General features: G+C 42.0%; 1 protein-coding gene across 1 annotated transcript in view; it reads right to left on the bottom strand.

The window, feature by feature from the left end:
- The window catches only part of WDSUB1 (WD repeat, sterile alpha motif and U-box domain containing 1), a 55,145-nt gene extending 36,796 nt beyond the window's left edge, over window positions 1–18,349 (bottom strand). Inside the window, exons 1-5 of the mRNA XM_062187111.1 lie at window positions 17,938–18,349; window positions 15,002–15,423; window positions 12,257–12,441; window positions 8,864–8,953; window positions 1,142–1,235 (exon numbers count right to left, since the gene is read on the bottom strand). Of these exons, the coding sequence (XP_062043095.1) occupies window positions 1,142–1,235; window positions 8,864–8,953; window positions 12,257–12,441; window positions 15,002–15,399 (767 nt within the window). The 5' untranslated portion in view covers window positions 15,400–15,423; window positions 17,938–18,349. The remainder of the gene's footprint in view (window positions 1–1,141; window positions 1,236–8,863; window positions 8,954–12,256; window positions 12,442–15,001; window positions 15,424–17,937) is intronic.
- Window positions 18,350–19,338: the final 989 nt, after the last annotated feature.

Consider the following 19,338-nt stretch of genomic DNA (forward strand, 5'->3'; position numbering starts at 1 on the left):
GAGCAACAGACACAAACAGGCACGTCACAAGAGGACATACGTATGGCTAATAAAGGTTTCAAGCTCATTGCCTTGGAGAAACGCCAATTAGAAGCATAGTACAGTAACAACAGACATCTGTTAGACTAACTGACGATTAAAAGGCCTGCAATACCAAGTATAGGTTAGGACAAGAAAGAACATTGCTGGGGGCCAGCACTGTGGCACAGCAGGTTAATGCTCTGGCCTGAAGTGCTGGCATCCCATATGGGCGCTGGTTCTAGTCCCAACTGCTCTACTTCTGATCCAGCTCTCTGCTATGGCCTGGGAAAGCAGTAGAAGATGGCCCAAGTCCTTGGGCCCCTGCACCCGCATGGGAGACCTGGAGGAAGCTCCTGGCTTCAGATTGGCGCAGCTCCAGCCATTGCGGGCAATTGGGGAGTGAACCATAAGATGGAAGACCTTTCTCTCCGTCTCTGCCTCTCCCCTCTCTGTAACTCTGACTTGCAAATAAATAAATAAATCTTAAAAAAAAAAAAAAGAAAGAGCATTGCCACAGGAATATTAATTATCCAATCACTTGGAAACACTTCAGTGTCATCTAGCAAAATTGGAAATTGAAGTATTCTATGATCCAGAAATTCCATTCCTTTGTATTTAGCTGACAGAAATGCAGGAACATGTACACAAAGAGAGAAAACATATTCACAGAATTATTGTAATTGCTTCTGCTAAATTGGAAATGATCCATACGTCCAAGAACACTAAAAGGGATTATACTGTGATGTCTACATGCCGTGGAATATTAGACAGCAATGACAATTAGTGAACCACAGCTACACCAATGTGAGTGAATTTCACCAGCACACTCATAACGCTGGGTAAAGAAAGCCAGACACAAAATAACTCATACAATACGGTTTATCTGAAATCAGTTTAAAATGTTCAAAAAGCAGCACTGCATATGATCTGAAGTGTCACCAAAAAGAGGCGCTTGCAAAGTAACGGTTTCAGACACAGAAGCAGCACTATTCTTTCTTGACCTGAGTAGTGCTTTTCATTGCTAGAGTTATAATAACTCATCAAGAGTTTTCTCTTAGGTGCTTTTCTGATGTCTGCTCTATTTCACGTCAAAATGGTTTAAGAAAATTAAATAACTTACCCTGAGACTAGCATCTGCCCATCGTGGGAAAAAGCACAGGCCAGAACAGGAGCACAGTGCCCACTTAGTGTACTTTTATATTTTAGTTCCAAACCTACAAACAGCAAGTGAGAGAAATTAGTAAGCTGACCACACACAAAATTTATTTTTAACCCAACATGACTTCACTTATTTACTCAATAATCTTTGAGTGGCTAAAGAACACAAAAATTAAAAATCCTCATGCTCTGGTATCTATACATACAAGGAATTAACTGGAATACTGCCTGTTCAGTGGTTTCAAGAACTCAGTAATGGATGGAAGAAACAGTGTACTTAGCAAAGGCTAGGGAGGGGGTAATTTTATACTACAAAATTAATTTTAAACAGTACCACAAGCAATTTTAGGGCCTGATGGCAAGAAAATAATTGACTGCAAAGACTAAAATAGTGAATGCTTTAATTTTTTAAAATCTGGCACTAGCAAAACATTTTCTTCTTCTGTAAATAAACAATCAAAGGTAATTTACATATCTTGTAATTCCAATAAATCTTCATAACACTGATAAATTATGATAACACTAAAATCCTTCTTATGCTTCCTAGAATTACTGAAAATAAATATCACTACTATTTTAAAGGTAAATAAAGGGAATTCAATATATAGGCAACCACCTATAAAAATAATTATTACAAAGTTAGCCTGAGGGTGGCAAGGAAATAAGTGAAATCTATAACTCTGTAGGCACAAAATAAAGCCTCCTATGAAATGGCTCACAATAAAGACAGCCAGTACTTCACTGAACAAAAGCTCATCAGGGCAGGTAAAGGTTCAAAATAGGAAAAAAAAAAAAAAAACTGTTATCTGAAAGAACAGATATGAACACTAAAGCCACTATGCTAAGTGCTAGAAAGACTAAATGAACTGCAAAAGATTTTCATTCTAAAAATGAAATAAAGCAAAAGTACAAAGCTATAAACCAAATAAAATATGCAACATGACTATAAAAATAGGTTATGCTCCCAGTATATGACCCAATGTCTGACTATTCCTCCCTACAAACAAGGAAGTCAAAGTATAAGGAATAAAGAAAAATGCTTTATAAAAAGGCTTTAGGCCGGCGCCGTGGCTCAATAGGCTAATCCTCCTCCTTGCGGCTCCGGCACACCGGGTTCTAGTCCTGGTCGGGGCGCCGGATTCTGTCCCGGTTGCCCCTCTTCCAGGCCAGCTCTCTGCTGTGGCCAGGGAGTGCAGTGGAGGATGGCCCAGGTTCTTGGGCCCTGCACCCTATGGGAGACCAGGAGAAGCACCTGGCTCCTGCCTTCAGATCAGCGCAATGTGCCGGCCGCAGCGCAACGGCCACGGCAGCCATTGGAGGGTGAACCAACAGCAAAGGAAGACCTTTCTCTCTGCCTCTCTCTCTCACTGTCCACTCTGCCTGTCAAAAAAAATAAGGCTTTAAACATTTTTTTTTTAAATTTATTTGACAGGAAGAGTTAGACAGTGAGAGAGAGAGACAGAGAGAAAGGTCTTCTTTCCGTTGGTTCACCCTCCAAATGGCCACTACAGCCAGTGCACTGTGCTGATCCGAAGCCAGGAACCAGGTGCTTCCTCCTGGTCTCCCACGCAGGTGCAGGGCCCAAGGACTTGGGCCATCCTCCACTGCACTCCTGAGCCACAGCAGAGAGCTGGACTGGAAGAGGAGCAACCAGGACTAGAACCCAACGCCCATATGGGATGCCGGCGCCGCAGGTGGAGGATTAACCAAGTGAGCCACGATGCCGGTCCCCTAAACTGAACATTTATAAACTATCGTATAGTTTTTAAAAAAAAACAGTATAAAAATGTTTTTCAGATAAAGAATGAACGGCTTTTTTTTTTAACCATTAACCAGGACATCCACACACACGACTGCAGCTGTTGTTTCTTACCAGGATTTCACTTCTGCCTAAAAGAATCAGAAGGCCATAAAACAAGTTTCAGCAAACTCAAAAAAATAATCACAAACAAACCATGTATCTTTTCTAACCACAAAGATAGTTTATTTGGTGACTTTCCAGTTTCTTGATGTAGGCACCAATTGTTATAAACATTCCTCTTAACACTGCTTTTGCTGTATTCCACAAATTTTGATTTCTTGTATTATAATCTTTGTTTCCAGAAATTTTTTATTTCTCTTTTGATTTCTTCTATGATCCATTGTTCATTCAGGAGCATGTTGTTCAGTCTCCATGTGTTTACAATATGTTCTAGAGATTCTTCAGTTGTTAATTTTCAGCTTTTTCCTTTGTAATTCTTTCTATTGTTATTACCAGGCACTTGGTCTTATTTATGTGATCCCTTTGACTCATGATCTCTATGTATATGATCAATTCCATACTTACTATGATCACTTTTTCACATAAGATGGGATTAGTGCCACCCAGTTAAATGGGATTTGGAGCCCCATGGCAAGTTCACCCCTTAAGCTTCACCTCTTAAGGGTAGGTCTGTGGGAATGTGTGCTGATCTGTACAGCTCCTCCCTCTCTCATTCCCACTCTTATTTTTAACTGGGATCTATTTTCAATTGACTTAATACATGTATGATTAATTCTATGTTAAGTAAGGAGTTTAGCCAATGGTATTAAGTAGAGAAGGAAAAAAAGAATAAAGAAATAGACAAAGTGAAATAATAAAGTGTTCCTGGACAGTCAGCACAAGGGCTGTTCAAGTAACTGCTTCTCATAGTGTCTGTTTCACTTCAACAGGTTTCCTTTTAGGTGCTCTGTTAGTTGTCACAGATGAGGGAGAACATATGATATTTGTCCCTTTGAGACTGGCTTATTTCACTAAGTATGATATTTTCCAGATTTATCCATTTAGCTGTAAATGAACAGATTTTGTATTTTTAACTGCTGTGCAGTATTCCATAGAGTACATATCCCATAGTTTCTTTATCCCATCTTTCGTTGATGGGCATGTAGGTTGATTCCATGTCTTAGCTATCGTGAATTGAGCTGCAATAAACATAGAGATGCAGATGTCTCTTTCATTTGCTGATTTAATTTCCTTTGGGTAAATTCCAAGGACTGGGATGGATGGGTCGTATGGTAGGACTATATTCAGATATCTGAGGTATCTCCAAACTGTCTTCCATAGTGGCTTTACCAGTTTGCATTCCCACCAGCAATGGCTTAGGGTACCTTTTCCCCACATCCTCACCAGCATTTGTTGTTTGTTGATTTCTGTATGAAAGCCATTCTAACTGGAGTGAGGTGAAACCTTTTTGATTTGCATTTCCCTGATGGCTAGTGATCTTGAGCATTTTTTCATGTGTCTGTTGGCCATTTGGATTTCCTTTTTTGAGAAATGTCAATATGGAAAAATCTTCCATGTTTGTGGAATGAAAGAATCAATATCATCAAAATGTCCATACCATCCAAAGCAATTTACAGATTCAATGCAATCCAAATCAAAATACCAATAAATTCTTCTCAGATCAAGAAACAATGCTAAAATGTATATGGAAATACAAAGATCCCAAATAGTTAAAACAAGCTTATACAACAAAAGCAAAGCTGGAGGCATCAGAATACCAGATTTTAAGACATATTACAGGACAGTTATAATCAAAACAGCCTAGTACAGGCAAAAAAAATAGATGTGTAGACCAATGGAACAGAATAGAAATTAACTTATATTTGACAAAGAAGCTAAAATCAATCCCTGGAACCAGGAGTCTCTTCGACAAACGGTACTGGGAAATGCTGGATCTCTGCATGCAGAAGTATGAAACTAGACCCCTACCTTATACTTTACATTAAAATCCATTCAAAATGGATCAAGATCCTAAATCTACAAGCCAATACCATCAAATTACTTGAGAACATCTGGGAAATTCTGCAGGAAATTGGCATAGGCAAAGACTTTGGAAAAGACCCCAGAGGCATAGGCGATCAAAGCCAAAATTGGCAAACGGAAATATATTAAGCTGAGAAGCTTCAGTACTGCCAAAGAAATACTCAGCAAAGTGAGGCAGTAGACAGAATGGGAGAAACTATGCAACTGATAAAGGATTAATATCCAGAATCTATAAAGAGCTCAAGAAACTCAACAAAATCAACAATCCAGTTAAGAAATGGGCAAAGGACTTGAGCAGGCATTGATCCAAAGAGGAAATTCAAATGGGCAACAGACACTTCAAAAAATGCTCAGGAGTGCTGGTGCTATGGCGTAGCTGGTAAAGCTGGTGCCTGTAGTGCCAGCCTCCCATATGGAGGCCGGTTCAAGTCCCGGCTGCTCCACTTCTGATCTAGCCCTCTGCTATGGCCTGGGAAAGCAGTACAAGATGGCCCAAGTGCTTGGGTCCCTGCACCCGCATGGGAGACCAGAGGAAGCTCCTGGCTCCCAGCTATGGATCAGCACAGCTCCGGATCGTTGTAGCCAATTGGGGAGTGAACCAGCAGATGGAAGACCTCTTTGTCTCTCTGCCTCTCCTTCTCTCTCTCTGTGTAACCCTGACTTTCAAATAAATAAATAGATCTTAAAAAAAAAAAAAAAAAAAAAGCTCAGGTTCATTAGCCATCAGGAAAATGAAAATCAAAACCACAATGAGGTTTTACCTCACCCCAGTGGAATGGCTCTCATACAGAAATCAATAAACAATAAATGCTGGTGAGGATGTAGGGGGAAGGGATACCCTAATCCACTGTTGGTGCAGCCATTGTGGAAACAATATGGAGATAACTCAGAAATCTGAATTCAGACCTACCATATGATCCATCTGTACCATTCATTGCAGCTCGATTCACAATAGCTAAGGTATGGAATCAACCCAGATGTTCATCAACTAATGACTGGGAAAAAATTATGGTAGATAGACACACACACACACAAACACACACACACCATGGAATACTACTCAGAGTTTAAAAAAAAAATGAAATATTGTCTTTCGCAACAAAATGGATGCAACTGGAAACCATTATACTTAGTGAAATAAGCCAGTCTCAAAAAGACAAATACTATATGTTTTCCTTGATATGTGGTAACTAATAGAATACCTAAAAGGTGATGTTTAAAAGTGAAATTGACATTTTGAGATTCGAAGATTGTTTACAGCCCTTGTCTCAGCTATTAAAGAAGTGTTTTTTTCCCTTCATACTATTTGTTGAACTTTTATTTAGTATAAAGTTAATGTTATGACTATTATGTAAACTCAAAATATGTCGTAAAAATTCTGAGCGGGAATAGGAGGAAGAGGAAGAAGGGTGGGAGTGCTGGCAGGAAAGATTAGATTGAGAAGGATCACTATGTTCCTAAATCTGTATATATGGAATATATGAAACTTGTATACCTTAAAAAAATTTTTTTTAATTATTTAAAATTTTAAAAGGAAGAAACATAATGAAGAACCTGGGTAGACCAGATAAAAGGAACTCTTATCCTCACCAGCAAACCACATATTAAATTAAGTACTAACTGTAACCTAACAGGCAATGGATAGCTACATTTCCACTCAAAAAGCAATGGACTGGCCAGCGTTGCGGCTCACTAGGCTAATCCTCCGCCTGTGGCACCGGCACCTTGGCCTTGGGTTCTAATCCTGGTTGGGGCGCTTGATTCTGTCCCAGTTGCTCCTCTTCCAGTCCAGCTCTCTGCTGTGGCCCGGGAAGGCAGTGGAGGATGGCCCAAGTGCTTGGGCCCTGCACCCGCATAGGAGACCAGGAGGAAGCACCTGGCTCCTGGCTTCGGATTGGCGCAGCGCACCGGCTGCAGCAGCCATTTGGGGGGTAAACCAACGGAGGGAAGACCTTTCTCTGTCTCTCTCTCTCTCTCTAACTCTGCCTGTCAAAATAAAAAAATTAATTAATTAATTTAAAAAGAGGCAATGTACTTCTTTCTTAAAAATATGTGGACTCTCCTGTGTACACTATTGTAATCAGAGGTACAAGGTACAAACAACATATTTTGAAGCATCTGACTGAAGAAGGCCAACTGACTGCAAAATTTCAAACTCACCATTAAAATAATAAGGAAGAAACTAATAAAGATATAAGGGTAGATGAATGAAGAGAATGAGAGGCGGATCAACAGCAAATCAGAAATGGAAACCAATTTTGGGAGGGCAGGAAGCAGATTAACCAATAAAGCAGTAATGGAGGGATAACAGCACACAGGGCAAAGGTAGGATCAGAAAGTTACTCTGACCTAGAAAACTCTTCAAGACTGAGGACTATCAACAACTGAGAAAAGGAAAATCAGAATGATACAGATAATACACTTGAAAACAGAAAGGTTAACTCAAAGTCGGTACATGGAATGCTAGTATCCATTTCTAATCCCTCCCCAGGCCCACCCACAGCATGTTCCACAAAAGACAGGGGCTATCCAAAGGCAAAGCTTTTCTAAGGAAAATAATGACTGCAGCATGGGGAGCTCTAGGGCCACACAGACATCCATCTCTTCACCCTCCTTTCCAGCATGGGTCAACTCCCCACCTCTTCATCCAAAGGGAACCAGTAACAACAAAGGCCTTCTAAACATGTGATTATCTAGTTCTTTTTAAAAAAAAAAAATTATTTGAATGAGTTACAGAGAGAGGAAGAGAACCAGAAGAAGATATCTTCCATCTGCTGGTTCACTCTCCAGATGGTTGCAACAGCCCAGGCTGGGCCAGGGCTAAGCCAGGAGTCAGGGGCTTCAGCCAGGTCTCCCACACAGGTGGCAGGGGCCCAAGCACTTGGGCCATCTTCTACTGCTTTTCCCAGGCCATTGTCAGGAAGCTGGATTGGAAGTGGAGCAGTTGGGACATGAATCAGTGTCCATATGGGACACCAGTATCACGTGTGTCAGTTTACCCGCTATGCCACAAGGCCAGCCCTGTCTAGTTTTTAATATACTTAGAACACTACAGATCACCAGACATTGGAAAAGAACAAAATGAAACAGCAGAATCAGGGTAAGGAAAAACGAGCCCAAGAGCAAAGAAAGAAAAGAAAACAGAGGGAACTTAAAAACAAATGAACAACAATAACAAAACCCAACTGACATCCTGAGAGTTTTGCGAAGATCTTACATTCATAAACTAAAAGGGCCTTATAAAAAGGAAACAAAAAAGTACTTTTATAAATTTGCAATGAGAAAGATGAAGTGAAAAATTCTAAAGAGGGTTAAGATAAAGCTGAGAATTTTTCTGTAAGTAGAAAAAAACTTAAAAGAGGTATATAGGGGAAAAATATAAGACATCAAGAATCAATTCAAGAGGTCCAACAACTCAACTGATGGGAGTCAGGAGAAGCAGGGAAAATAGACAAAAATTTATTAAGGAAATAATATAAAGGAACAACGTATTTCAAAACTGAACAACACAGCCGCTTGAATGAAAGGGTCACCTGAGGGAATAGTGCACTGAATAGGAAAAGGACCCACAAATATAAAAAAACAGTAAGTGAATCAATACAAGGACAGTGGCATAAATAATGTTTACAGAAACTGTGAAAATCACCAAGAGCTAAAAACGTTATCAAGCGCAAAGCAATTCCCTCTCGAGGACAGGAATATGTGTGATGAGACGGGGGTGAAGCCAGAATCAGCAGTGAGTACCTCATTTTTAATTCATGTGTATGAATTACTTGATTGGAAGTTTCTGGAAATATATTTTTACAATCACTTTCAGATATCCAGAGTACCTTATGTAAAAAGACTAAACAAGTTTTTTCCAGATCATAAAAAGTTTAGACACACTAGAAGAATACATACCTAAGATATGGGTAGAAACAAGCCAAATTTTGACTTGGCAGTCCTGACCACATGATGCCAATCGAAAAAACTGAAAGTACTGCTCTCCACCTAAAAATGTACATTTATTTTAAAATAAATAACTGATAAAACATATAAACTCAAAAACTTTCAATTTCTTATAGTGAGATCTGTTGAAGCAATTCACTTAATGTTCACAAGAAACATGTTAACTTACCCCACCTAATGAAACACTTGTTAAAGACTTTTTTTAAAAAAGCTGCAACAATAAAAAGTTTTTTATTTACCTTCCACTAAGAATAAAATTCAAAGCTGAAAGGTTTCAATGGTTAGATACTAAAGTAGGGCATCTTCCAATGCAATTTTAGGGGCTATAAGGCTAGTGCTGTTGGGAAAACTTAGAAGAGTCAGTCATAATCAGAATGTTAACTTTCTTAGGATGTATCTTTTTTTTTTTTTTAAGTTTGGTCTATAATTTGAACAGAATAATAATTGGAATTTTTTCCATTTGCTTTAATCAAGATATAGGCTGGAACTATATTAATCCAAAATAACATCAAATCAGCCTATTCAGTGGGAAATACTACATAATTTAAAGAAAGTAGTCAATTAAACTTGGCATCTCGAAAATCCACTTAGTAGTTTGTTTACTTAGACAATTTCAGTGTATTGTTACAAATCCAGTAGGTTAACTTCCTAAATATTTGTGAGTAATATAAACACTGATATTGTCACCTTGATGTTACATGCATCCCACCTGGTGTCACAGATGCTGTTCCATCAGAGAAGGGCACAGCACTCATAAAGCAAAACTAAGAAGCTTAATTTTCATCTTATGATTGCACTCGGATTCAAAAACATTTAGCAGATATACCGATTTATAACTTGGGTATGTAATTTTTTCTATGGACTCTTATAGAAAGCAGGTATGTTTTATTAACATACAACAAAGCAATGCCTGTTTCATTGGAGGTTTCTCTAACTCTGTAATAGAGTCCCACATTTCAACAGCATTTTGGTTTTTGTAGCACAGTTTCAAAGTATAACTCTTCACAGAGAACCCTTGATGAACATAAGTAATTCCAGTGATCAGTAAAAGTTTTTTGTTGTTTTTTTTTTTTTTAAAGATGTATGTGAAAGGCAGAGTGACAGGGAGCTCCCATCTGCCTCGTTTACTCCCCAAATGTTCACAATGGGTGAGGCTTAAGCCTAGAACAAGGAATTCAGTCTGGGTCTCCCATGAGGCTTGCAGGAACTCAATTACTTGAATCATCACTGCTACCTCCCAGGAAGGAGCTGGAAGGAAGCTGGAGTTAGGACTCTAACCCAAGGACTTGCAAGTGGGTGGGACACAAGTGTCTCAACTAGTAGGTTCAACATCCACTCTACTAAGTCTTTTTAAGCTAAATACTCAATAAAAGGCTAAGAGCAAACATGAATTATTAAATCTGATAGGAAAACCAATTTTTTTGTTTCTTGACTAAATAGTTTCTTTCCAATTCTGAATTATGTTAAGTAATTAGAATTCAGCTAGGACAATGGAAAATTACAGAGCTTAAAATGCCTGTGCTTGATATTTAAAAATAATATTAGAAATGTACTTTTCCTCAGGAAAACTATTTAAGTTTCAGTATAACTGAACCCAAGCTTTCTTCCTCAGTTAAAAACTGGAGAGATCCTTTATCCTCAGGTGCAAATGAGAACATAAATTTAAGCAAAATGTCACAAAAGAGTCAATGTCCCGGCATTCACAGACATGAACACCAAATCAAAGAGTAACAAGTCCAAAGTATATGTACTTAATATTTTAAGTAGGCACAGCCTAACTGCCATAATTCCTATGATAACTACTTGAAAATCATGTAACAAAGGCCAGTGTTGTGGTGCAGCAAGTTAAGGCAGGCTTGTGAAGCCGACATCTCATAGCAGAGTGCTGGTTCGAGTCCCAGCTGCTCCACTTCCAATCCAGCTCCTTTCTAGCATGCCTAGGAAAACAGTGGAAGATGGCCCAAGTGCTTGGGCCCCTGCTCCTAGAGTGGGAGACCCTGGTGGAATTCGAGGCTCCTGTTTTCACCTGATCCAGCCCTAGCCACTGTGGTCATTTGGGTATTGAACCAGTAGTTGGAAAATCTCTTTCTTCTCTGTCTCCCCCTTTCACTCTTTCAAGTAAATAAAATAAATCTTAAAAAAAATTAAACATTATCCATTTAAATAACTATACTTTTAGAATGTGGTATTTCCCTAAATACTGTTTTTAAAATGCAATGTGAAAATAAAAGACTATAAAAAAACGATCTGAATTTAGTGCAGAGTGAGAGCTGCGGAGGCTCAACTGAAGCGATTTTTCAGACAAAATCTAAAGGAGCCACATGTAAAACCCAGAAAAAGAAACACGCAAGGAATGAAAGAAGGCAAGAGAGAATACACAAAGCCAAGAATGATTTGAGACTAGGGAGAAACAGAATATAGAAGTACTTACAGACTTTGCTTTTTGGATGTGGGCTTTTATCTAACTTAATTACATCTTAACAATTCACTGACAGATGTGAAATGGGGCAATGCCAAGGCAACCCTGTCCAAGTCTGGACCAGTGGTGCCCAGTAACATAATGACTGAGCCACACACAGCTACCAAAAACCTGAAATGTGTCTGGTTCAAACAGATGTGCTTACAGCTCTAACATATATCAGATTTCAAAGACTTAGCACAAAAATAGGTAAAATATCTCATTAATAATATCTATTGGTTTTCAATTATCAAAATATTGATTAAAATGTATTTAAATTAATTTCATCTAGAAAAATTTTAATTTACCTATGTATCTTGCATTATATTGCTATAGACAGCACCAGTTTGGTGACAAGACTGGAGAGGTCAAAGGCAGAGCTTTCATCCTAACACAAAAAATGAAAACAAAGAGAGACAATTTCCCAATTGTGTTTAAACCCAAGATTCTACAGTAAGAGCATTTTAAAACAGGATTATGTTGTCAAATAACTTACAAAGTTAACTTTTGGAAGATTAAGCTAGTTAATAGAAAATAGCTTGTTTCCAATTTTTTAATCTCACATTTCTATTTGAATATCAAGATAGTGTATTTTAAAAATCACAATGAAACCAACGGGGTAAAATTCTCTAAATTGTCATATTCAAGAACTCCCAATCTGTTGTGTCAAGTTATCCACTACATATACTAAAGTGTATATAATATTTCATGATTTTATATTAAAAAAAGATTTATATTAAAAAAGATACAGAGGGATGATTCCTTAAGAGGAATGAATTGAGAGCTCCTGACTTTACTAATGATGAAATGAAAATGAATAAAAGAATAAAAAGACATGAAAATTACAAAGAGGAATCTCTAGTACTTAAAAGTGTAAAACTACTAACCAGAAACTGGCTGCGAAGAAAAATCGCAGCAAGTAATTCCAAGATCATGCGCTTTTTCACTATGCAGACATCTCATTTTATCATCCCACACTGTTAAATCTCCACACGAGGAGCCAGTGACAAAGAAGCTTCCATTAGGAGAAAACGCACAGGCCACCAAGGAGCCATCCTTAACACTACCGCATCTGAAATAAAGCAAGAAAGAGGATTTCCATTTTGGAGCATCCTTACTATGTATCATAGTAGATAACAGCAGTTTGATATCAACCGTCAAAGGAGGAGAAAAGCTATAACAGAACTGGAGAGAAAGGGAAGCTGATACCTATAGCAATAAAGTATCACTTACATGCTATCAATGGACATATGCTTTCCAAAAATAGGGAAGAACTAACACAAGTAAGCCTAAATCACAGGGATCTAAACCAAAGTCCTTTATGTCTGTATTTTCCCTTATAGGCAACTCAATATGAAAACACTAAACTCTATAAAACTTCACAAACAGTGAGGCAGGTGTTGTGGTGCAGACGTTTAAGCTGCCTCTTGCAACACCCACATCCCATGTCAGAGTCCCAGCCTGATGCCTGCTGGGAGGCAGAGGATGACAGCTCAAGTGCTCGGGCCTCTGTCACCCATATGGGAGACATGGATGAAGTTCTAGGCCCCTGGTTTCAGCTTGGCCCAGCCCTGGTTGCTGTGGCTGGGAAGTAAAGCAGCAGATGAAACATCTCTCTCTCTCTCTCTCTCTCTCTCTGTCACTCTGCCTTTCAAGTAGATGAAAATAAACACCTAAAAAAACAAAAAAAAAACATGACAACCAACATTATCAACTATAGCCTTTTTTTTTTTTTTTTTTTTTTTTGACAGGCAGAGTGGACAGTGAGAGAGAGAGAGAGAGAGATACAGAGAGAAAGGTCTTCCTTTGCCGTTGGTTCACCCTCCAATGGCCGCCACGGCCGGTGCATTGCGCTGATCCAAAGCCAGGAGCTAGGTGCTTCTCCTGGTCTCCCATGCAGGTGCAGGGCCCAAGCACTTGGGCCATCCTCCACTGCCCTCCCGGGCCACAGCATAGAGATGGACTGGAAGAAGGGCAACCAGGACAGAATCTGGCACCCCGACTGGGACTAGAACCCGGTGTGCTGGCGCCGCAAAGCGGAGGATTAGCCCCATTGAGCCGTGGCGCCGGCCGCCATATATGTATTTTTAAAAAGATAGTATGAGGGGCCAGCGCCATGGCTCACTTGGTTAATCCTCCGCCTGTGGCGCCGGCATCCCATATGGGCGCCGGGTTCTAGTCCCAGTTGCCCCTCTTCCAGTCCAGCTCTCTGCTGTGGCCTGGGAGGGCAGTGGAGGATGGCCAAGGGCTTGGGCCCCTGCACTCACATGGGAGACCAGGAAGAAGCACCTGGATCAGCGCAGTGCTGGCCATAGTGGCCATTTGGAGAGTGAACCAATGGAAGGAAGACCTTTCTCTCTGTCTTTCACTGTCTATAACTCTGTCAAATAAATTTTAAAAATAAATAAAAAGATAGTATAAAACCATTTTTAATGAAAAACACATTATTGGAGTCAAATGTATTTTGAACTTCTGTATTAAAATCACCCAGACATACTAGTAATGCCTTTAAACCCAAATTCAAATATAAATTTTTTATGGAAAGAAAATGTTGTGAACAAGTTAAAATTATCTTGCAGGGGAGGGCGGGCATTTAGGCTGTTAAGAGCCTGAATTATAGTCCTGGCTTTGTTCCAAGTTCTAGCTTCCTGCTAATGCATACCCCAGGAGGCAGCAGGTGACAGCTCTTACCACACACATGGGAGACCTCGTGTGAATTCTTAAATTTCTAACTTCAGCCTGGCCTAGCCCTGGCCTTTGAGGGCATGGAGAATGAACCAGTGAATGGGAACTCTCTCAAAATAAATAGACAGTAAAACACACACAAACACATATGCTCTTCACTTCTTCATCTCAAAGACCTGACCTTAAATCAGCACCTGGCTAGCTGAGGGAGGCTAGATCTGATCTGTGCTCTGTATGATGCCTGAGGACAACGAGGGAGAAGCACAGGAGGTTATTTTACCTACCAACATTTTAAACATGAATTGTTTTTACTGCCACTTTATACACTTAAAACACAGTTAAAATGGTAAATTTCATATTATGTGTATTTCACCACAATATAAATGGCTATGATCTTAATGTTGTTAGGTGCAAAACATCCATGGTAAGTAAACTGATGTATCTTTTCCCAAAAGAGTTTTTCCAGTGCGTTTTTAAAGAAATCATCAGCAACTCAGCACCACCACAGTCATAAATTTTGTTCTTCTGGGCTTGGTCCTCACCCAGCAGGTATCCCCCAGTCTGGGAAAGGACTGCACGGCTTCACCAGCCATACCCACCACTGCTTTATTACTGAGAACGGTTGTGCCGTGAGTGACAAAAATGAAGCCTAAAATTACCAAAGCTTATTCAAAAGACTGCTTTCTTTGCCTAACTCTTACAGTTTTAAAAAAAGGAAAGAAATGAAAGTCTAATAAGATTAGTCTTTATTTTAAAAAGACTGGGAATTTAAAACATCTGTCCATTTTCTTGACCTTCAGACAAATGAAAAGGTTTCCCAGTGCTTCAGGAAAACTATCTACTTCCTAAAGTCATCAAAGTTATTTTGGGCTGTTTTCCTTCTTGACTTTTTTTATTTAGGAGGGTCTATCTTGTTATGAAAACAAACAGGACTTAGATATCCATACCTATACAACTTGTGCGACTGCGCATTCCACAAAACAACTGTTCCATCAGCTGCGCCTGACGCCAAACAAGTGGAGTCTGGGGAGAAGCGGCAGACCCGCACGGGGCTCCCACTGGGCTGTGCCATCACTGCCAAAGTCTGTCCGTTCTGAGTATCCCAGAGGACAGTGGTCCCATCTGTCGAACACGAAGCCAACACGTGTCCTGAAGGGGAGAAACAGCAGCAGTGCACAGCGTAGGAGTGGAACTTCAACGGAGAGTGTGGCAGTTCAGTGAAGTCACCTAAGGAGTACAGGCGGATGGTTTTGTCCAAGGAGCAGGTGGCCAGGAGGGAAGAGGAGAAGGCACAGCAGTTGACATCATCACCGTGATCGGTCAGTGTGCGAAGCAGTTTCACCATGTTCCTCACTGGATGTAAAACAGCCTGCAGGTTTTAAACAGATAAAGGTTACTTCATCCTGGGAGTCAGATAAACGCAACATCAACCCATATAAAAGGGCCAAAACCAGTTCAAGACTTTTCTCAGCGAAAGATCCTACATTGATGTTGTTAAAGGACAATCTACTGCTTGGGACAGGGATAATTTGGAGAGACAGAAAACATTTATAAAACTGTAACCTCAGAGGATGATCCCAGCCACCACTGTTGTGCAACTCTTGTCGAGTAACTTCAGACTGATTTGATGTTGAACTTCCAAAACCTCGGCTATTTATTTCATCTTTGAAGCCTTCCCCATAACGAATTAATTCTACACACTGCCTCGTTCCAGATCTGCTCATCTCAAACCCCAAAGGCTTCTTTTAACTCTTAAACTGTCTCAGCTGCTCCTTCCACAGGGCGGGGCCAAGGCTATTCGCTCTGCCTTTAAGATGCAACCGTGTGATTCACTCATAAAAAAACAACAAAATTTAAGTGGCAGTATTGAAAGCTATATTGTCATATATCAACTAACAAAGAACAAAATAATATAAAACATTTAGGAGAGGAACCATCCCTGGGTAAAACAAAGAAACCAAAAAGAAAGAGTGGCAAAACATGGACTTATCCTTCAAGAACAAATTCAGAAATTCACAATAAAACCCAAACTCCTCTCCGAGGCCAAGAAAATCCTGTGTGGAGAGCTTTGTGCTTGTCTGCTCAGACCTCAACACTTGCCTCCCCCTCTCTTCCTCTCACCTTTCCTGGTCAACCTCGCTCTAGTCCTCCCATCTTCATAAAGTGGTTTTCTTTCAGCAGAACTGCCCTGGGGATCCTATTTCTCAGTTAGGTCGCAGTGTCAGGGTGCTTCCTCAGAGCAGGTGTCCCTGAAGCAGGGACACTACTATCTCTCGGCTAGCACATCAGCCTGTCTTAATTCTCAGTCTAGCAATCGCTAGCGTGATCAGATACTTTCTGTCCCCCAACTAGAATGTAATCATTTATTATACCCGCTGCATGTCAAGACGGCATCAGGCGCCTAAAATGTTCAAATATGTAATTTGAAGATTTCAGTTTTTTCTCTAAATCCAGTTCTAGCCTTTAAATGTTACACCCAAATATATGACAGGTTTGTTTTTTTTTTTTCATAGATTTATTTATTTGAAAGTCAGAGTTACACAGAGGGAGGAGAGACAGAGGGTGGGGGGGAGGGAGGGAGGGAGGGAGGGAGGCCTTCCATCCGCTGGTTCACTCCCCAATTGGCCACAATGGCCAGAGCTGTGCTGATCCAAAGCCAGGAGCCAGAAGCTCCTTCCAGGTCTCCCACACAGGCACAGGGGCCCAAGCACTTGGGCCATCTTCCACTGCCTTCCCAGGCCACAGCAGAGATCTGGCTTGGAAGTGGAGCAGTCAGGACCCGAACCAGCACCCATATGGGTTGCTGGCACTGCAGGCTGCAGCTTCACCTGCTACACCACAGCACCAGCCCCCCAAATAAATAAATCTTAAAAAAAAAAAAATTCATGGAGAATGCATAATATGAAAAAAATTATCCATGGGTTGTAAAAAAATCTGCACCAAAATAAATTTATCTTTTTAATTCCAGGTCTCTCATATTACATATATGCATATGGAATATAATATGAAACCGTAAGAAAATAAGGCTAGCAAATGTAAAAAAAAACCTGACACTGATTGGAAAATGGTGCAGAAGGAGGCAGTAATCAGCCCTGCTGAAAGAACAGGCAAAACCTGTTCTTAATTTGAGGGCCGTCTGCAGTGCCGACCTTCTGTGTGTGTGTGTGCAGGCTGGAGTCCCAGCTGCTCCTCTTCCAATCCAGCTCCCTGCTAACGTGCCTGGGAAAGCCGTGGAAGATGATTCCATATCCTTGGGCTTCTGCACCCACACGGGAGACCCAGATGAAGCTCCTGGCTCCTGCCTTCTCATAGGCCAAGCCCTAGCCATTGCAGCCATTTGGAGAGAACCAGAGGATGGAAGAACTTTCTCTTCTCTCCCTAATTCTGCCTTTCAAATAAATCTTTTTTAAAAAATCATAATTGCCTGTCCTAATCTTATGTATATAATCTCTACCAAAAAAAGGCATCTTTTTTTCATCTACATCTTACCCTAAAAGTTCAGCCTCTTTTTTCCCCAAACACAAATTTCAATAAAGCCTAAAAAAAAATAATAATCGCCTTGATTACACAAGATCAGGTGGTGCTTTCTGGAGAACTCTCAAATCCCAAGGGTGCGAGTGCACTCGGGTGATTTTCCAAACAAACTTTGTCTTCCACCCCCGGGGCACTCAGCTCCCGTTGCGGACGCCCTACAATCGGAAGCACGGAGACTTTCATCAGAGGAACATTGGTTTGGAAAAAAGCTCTCTAAGCCTACCCGGACCTCAACTGTCGGCTAAATCCCTGGGCACACGGGCCACCTAGGCGGTGTCAGCACACGCCTCCCCATCCACTCGAAAGCCGACCCGAAACGCGCCAAGCACCCCAAAACAACGCCACTTACTTCTCCGGCACGAAAGCACTGGAAATGTGTCCAACTCCGAGACCTGCCGGGTCTCCGCGGACCAAGAGACCCAAAGCCGGGAGGGGGACAGCCGGGCGGCGCGGCCTCTTGGGCCAGGCGCTCACCCCCAGCTGTTCGGACGGCGTCCACGCCGCCAGCCTCAGGTGCGCGCCTCACCGCCGTCCACACCGCCGCCGGCCCCTGTGGCGCGCTTACAACCGGATTCCGGGAAAATGGAGGCTTCAGAGGCCCCGAAAGAGGACGCTCCGCGGGTGGAACCCAGTCGAGCTTCCCGACCTGCCCCTGCCGCGGGCGCCGCCCTTCTCCCCGCTGGGACCCCTGCGAGCGCGGGATCCGCCCTCAGGTGCCCCGCGGGCTGCGCAGGTCACGTGAGGCGCAGGTGCGGCGGGAGAAGTTGGTGCCCGGAGAGACCGTGAAACGGAAGGAGTGGGCCCCGCCCACAAGGGCAGGCCCCACCCACACAGGGATTAGCTGGGCGCATGCGCGTCCCCCCCCCCCCCCCCCCCCGTCGGAGAGGTCCAGGAATTAAGGCCCTAGGAGAATCAGGAGTTCTGACTTGAGTATCATCGCTGCAGTTTTCCCTCAGCTGAGGAAGCAGAAGTTCCAAGGTCTAGTCAATGCCTGAAATGTGGAGCTTTTGTTTTGTTCTGTTTGAAAGGCAGCGAGAGACAACAACATCTTCCATCCCCTGGTTCACTCTCCAGATGCCCACAGCCCACAGCTTCCAGGGCTGGACCAGGCCAAAGCCGGGACAAGGGCTCCATGCGGATTTCCCGCAGGGGGGCAGGGACCCAAGCACTTGAGCCATCATCTGCTGCCTCCCAGGGTGTGCATTAGCGGGCAGCTAGATCCGACTGGATCCCAGGGGCTCCAATACGGGAAGCGGGTGTCCCAAGTGGTGGCTTACCCACTGTGCCAATTTTATAGGGGGCGCAGCATCAGCCGTCCTCATCCCAGCTTTAAGTTTTTTTTTTTTTTTTTTTTTTTTTTTTGCCAGGCAGAGTGGATAGTGAGAGAGAGAGAGAGACAGAGAGAAAGGTTTTCCTTTTTGCTGTTGGTTCACCCTCCAATGGCCGCTGAGCTGGCGCATCACGCTGATCCGAAGCCAGGAGCCAGGTGCTTCTCCTGGTCTCCCATGCGGGTGCAGGACCCAAGCACTTGGGCCATCCTCCACTGCCTTCCTGGGCCACAGCAGAGAGCTGGCCTGGAAGAGGGGCAACCGGGATAGAATCCGGCGCCCCAACCAGGACTAGAACCTGGTGTGCCAGCGCCACAAGGCGGAGGATTAGCCTGTTAAGCCACGGCACCGGCCTGGCAGCTTTAAGTTTTAAAATCTGCTTCCTTTTTCTCCAGCCTTTCCCAGAGTCCCCCAGATTCACA

This window comes from Lepus europaeus, chromosome 1 (assembly GCF_033115175.1).
Source record: "Lepus europaeus isolate LE1 chromosome 1, mLepTim1.pri, whole genome shotgun sequence".
Taxonomy (NCBI): Eukaryota; Metazoa; Chordata; class Mammalia; order Lagomorpha; family Leporidae; genus Lepus; species Lepus europaeus.